This window comes from Pterocles gutturalis, unplaced genomic scaffold (genome assembly GCF_000699245.1).
Source record: "Pterocles gutturalis isolate BGI_N339 unplaced genomic scaffold, ASM69924v1 scaffold17540, whole genome shotgun sequence".
Taxonomy (NCBI): domain Eukaryota; kingdom Metazoa; phylum Chordata; class Aves; order Pterocliformes; family Pteroclidae; genus Pterocles; species Pterocles gutturalis.
Window position 1 is genome coordinate 32,677 of NW_010146204.1, and position 3,417 is coordinate 36,093.

The window sequence follows — 3,417 nt, forward strand, 5'->3', positions numbered from 1 at the left end:
TATCATGCTGATCTTTCATAAAAGCACCTAAGGCAAGTATGAGAGCATCAGAAAGTGGAGGTTTAAGTGTTCAGGATGAGAGCATCTTCAGGATGGCACCTTCTGCACTTTCATCATCCCTTTAATATTGATAGGAAACCTTGGGATTTGGTCTGCCCACGTCAGTGCTGAGACATGCACCTCAGCACTGCAGCCTTCTGGTATCTGAATCCCCTGCTAGCTCGGGGAGTCAGTCTGAGGGCCCCAGATACCTGCTGTCTGTGTCCCACTGTGAAAGAAATATCACTGCAACTTACAGCTTGGTGAGCGAGTGCAGGGTCACAAAGGCTTCAGGGTGAATAAACTGGATGTAATTCCAGCTCAGGTCTCTGCAAGGCAAGGACATGGCAGTAAGAGGGGTGCAGAACAGGGCGGTGGAGCTGCTGACACTGGCTTAGTCATGGGGTTTAGTGTGAGCAAATAAATGTAGTTCGGCAGCAAGTTCTGTCTCATTACAGCTCCCTGGACACAAATACGTTTAGGTCTGTATACAGGTGGTTTCTAACAGAGAGAACAAGAGTTTGCTTTGCTTCTCCACTGAGACCAATGGGAAAGGTTTCTTTTTGGGTTTGTTTCTGTGAATTTGGGGATTTCATGCTAACATGCTAAACCCCAGAGCAGTAGACAGGTTATACCTTAGTGCCAGAGCATCCCTGACGTGGTCACAGTGCTGGGTGACCAGGTAAGGGCAGGTAGGGTCAGGGCATGTGTGGAAGGCAAACCAGGGTCATCTTAGAGTCTCTCCTCTTGGCTTGGATTCATTGAGGCTCCTCAATAAACTCAGCTTCCATTTGAGCTAGAGGGCTCAACTCCCTCTGTCATCAGCAGAGAGGAACCAGCATTATCAGGAATCATTTTTTCTCCGAAGGCTGACTACACACACAATCTCCTACGTGTGTCTGCATCTCTCCAGCTCTGAAGGGAGCCAGGGGTGCCTGCCCAGATGCCTGTGTCACACTGCAGAAGGCTGAGGTTGGGTGAGATGAATCCTTCCCATAGGGACCCAGAACATTCCCAAAGGCAAATGCCCAGCTGTATGTTCGTGTGATTGCAGTGTGACGGCAGCCTGCTGGTCTTTGCATGCCTGTCTGTAGTGTCACATGTAATACGTGAGTGTTCCTGTGCAGCTGGAAACATGTACTTGATGCTCGTGGGACCTCTCGTAACGCTGGGCTGTTAAATGACACTCAGATTGCTGCACCATGGGAAACAGCTTTTATGCGATTCAGTTCACTTCCTAACAGAACAGTAAATACAGACCGTCAGCACTTGGAGGGCTCTTCCCACATGTCACAGGGAGAATCATGCACTGTGGAGCCTTACTAGCTTCTCAAAGGTGCTAAGCACTTCAGTGGGCTCTCTGCTGCGAGGTCACCATGCGGGTATGATATGTGCATGCTTGTGTGTGCTTAGTATGTTTAATATGCTTCTGAGTTGTGGGGAGACCGTTCCAATCAAACGGGATGTTCTGCACGGATGTCCCAGCAGCGCATGGCCCAGGACCAGCAAGTGTAGGCAAAGGGGTGCTGGAGCTCATGTGCAGCATGGTAAATCCCTGCCATGAGTCTGTGTTTGCATGGGCATTTAGGAGGCAGGTTTCCATAATGTGTGCCTTGCAACATAAGAACTGTGGCGTGCGGTTAGAGCACGTAGTGTAGAGTGTGCGCGTGTGTGGGCAGTTAAGGCTGGCAGGTAATGGGTTTATTTACATGGGATGTCTGCATGCAGAGGGAGGCCAGAGGGAAGGTTTGTGCCCCATTCTTTTGTAAGGGGAAGTGGAAGAAGGACTAGAGAGGAAAGCCTCCCAGCAGAGGCAGAGGCAGAGGCAGAGGCAGAGGCAGAGGCAGAGGCAGAGGCAGTGGAGTTGGGAAACTCGGCATCAGCCTGGCTGGGTGCTCACAGATCCCCTTCCCCCAGCAAAAAGCCCAATCGTGAGCCCTGCCAGACAGTACTTACATGGAGCGCAGGGCCATCAGCTGCACAAAGGTGTCTGCTCTGATTTCGTGGATCCTGTTGTGCTGGAGACCACTGAAAAAACAGAAACTGGTTTGAGAGAATAGCTGAGAGCAGCATTTGTACTTTGTAGGGATCTTTGCCTCCTGGCAGTGGACACAAACTGTCACAGTGGAAGTAGTCATTTGAGCTTGCGAGACCTATTCTTACTTCAAGAGGTAAACAGGACGGGCAACAAAACAGCTCAAAGTCATCCTCTCCTATGGGCAGCTCCAGGGCCCAGGCAGCCTCTCCTTCTGATGCCATCATGGCACAGTAAAGTGCCATTGACGTGCAGTGGTTAAAGGTGCCCCGTTATCTCCGAAGTCATGCTGGTCTCCCACTCTGAAGCCTTCAAACTGCTTTGTCCAGAGCAAAAGAGGAGAGCCTGGAGCCAGTGAGTCAGCTAACAGCTCTGTGCAACCCTTCAGGAAGGACGAGTGGTGCTGCCCTTTGCCTTGGCAATGATGAAGGGGGCTTGAGGGCTGAAGGCATCTCAGCTTTTCATGAAGAAATTCCTGATGTCTCGCTGAACCCACCATCCACATCCTGCACATGTATTTTTATAAAGTGCCTCAGCTCCTGTGCATCTCCCTTCCAGCAGCCTCCTACACTCCCCAGGGTAGGGGATGGAGCAAGGTAAGAGCTCACAGGGTGTCTGGTGACTGACCTATATACTCTCCACGCCCCCCAAGAGGTATCTAGAACTGATACAAACATCCGCTTTGTGGGAAGCATTCACAGATTTTCAGTTTTCTTTTCCATAGTGTGGAACAATGGAGAATATTTTTTGAAATTCCTGTGAAATGCCCATCATGAATTCCCAGACCCGCAGGAGTGGTCTCCCCATGTGTGACCTTCTGCAAGGGAAGATAGCCACAGCTTAGTGCTCTACCTACAACAGCTCCCCTGGGCATTTGTTGGTTAGTGAACCTTCCTTTAGACTCAGAAATGATCTTGACTCCTCTCACTCAAGGACCTGCATGTAATGTCTCACCTGGTATCTGGCCACACATTCATGTTTCAGAGGCAGGGGCTTGAGGCTCTCATATCTGCTCTACTGCTGGTGTCTCAAAGCCCCATGCAGACAAGAAAGCATTCCTTGCACGTATAGTTAAGATTTCAGATGAGGGCCTTGGGAAGCTCTGTGCACAAATTTGGGGGTCTCGCAGAGTGGGAGAGGTGGAGCTTGGGAAGAAGGGGTATTGGAGCAAGCTCATGAAAAAGAATTCAGGGATGTTTAGCTGCGAGGGACCACCTGTGTGTGGCAGGTAGAAACCTGCACGTTGGCAGTTACAGCAGAGTGACTGGCACACGTAAGTTGTTTGCATGCCAGGCTGTACCACCATGCACCACCAGACTTGTTTCCAAACATTTCCCAGCAGG

General features: G+C 50.4%; 1 protein-coding gene across 1 annotated transcript in view; it reads right to left on the reverse strand.

Moving 5' to 3' along the window:
* Nucleotides 1-3,417, reverse strand: part of LGR6 (leucine-rich repeat containing G protein-coupled receptor 6) — a 69,703-nt gene that overhangs the window by 12,050 nt on the left and 54,236 nt on the right. The window contains exons 10-11 of the mRNA XM_010085659.1: nucleotides 1,996-2,067; nucleotides 297-368 (exon numbers count right to left, since the gene is read on the reverse strand). Coding sequence (XP_010083961.1) covers nucleotides 297-368; nucleotides 1,996-2,067 — 144 coding nt within the window. The remainder of the gene's footprint in view (nucleotides 1-296; nucleotides 369-1,995; nucleotides 2,068-3,417) is intronic.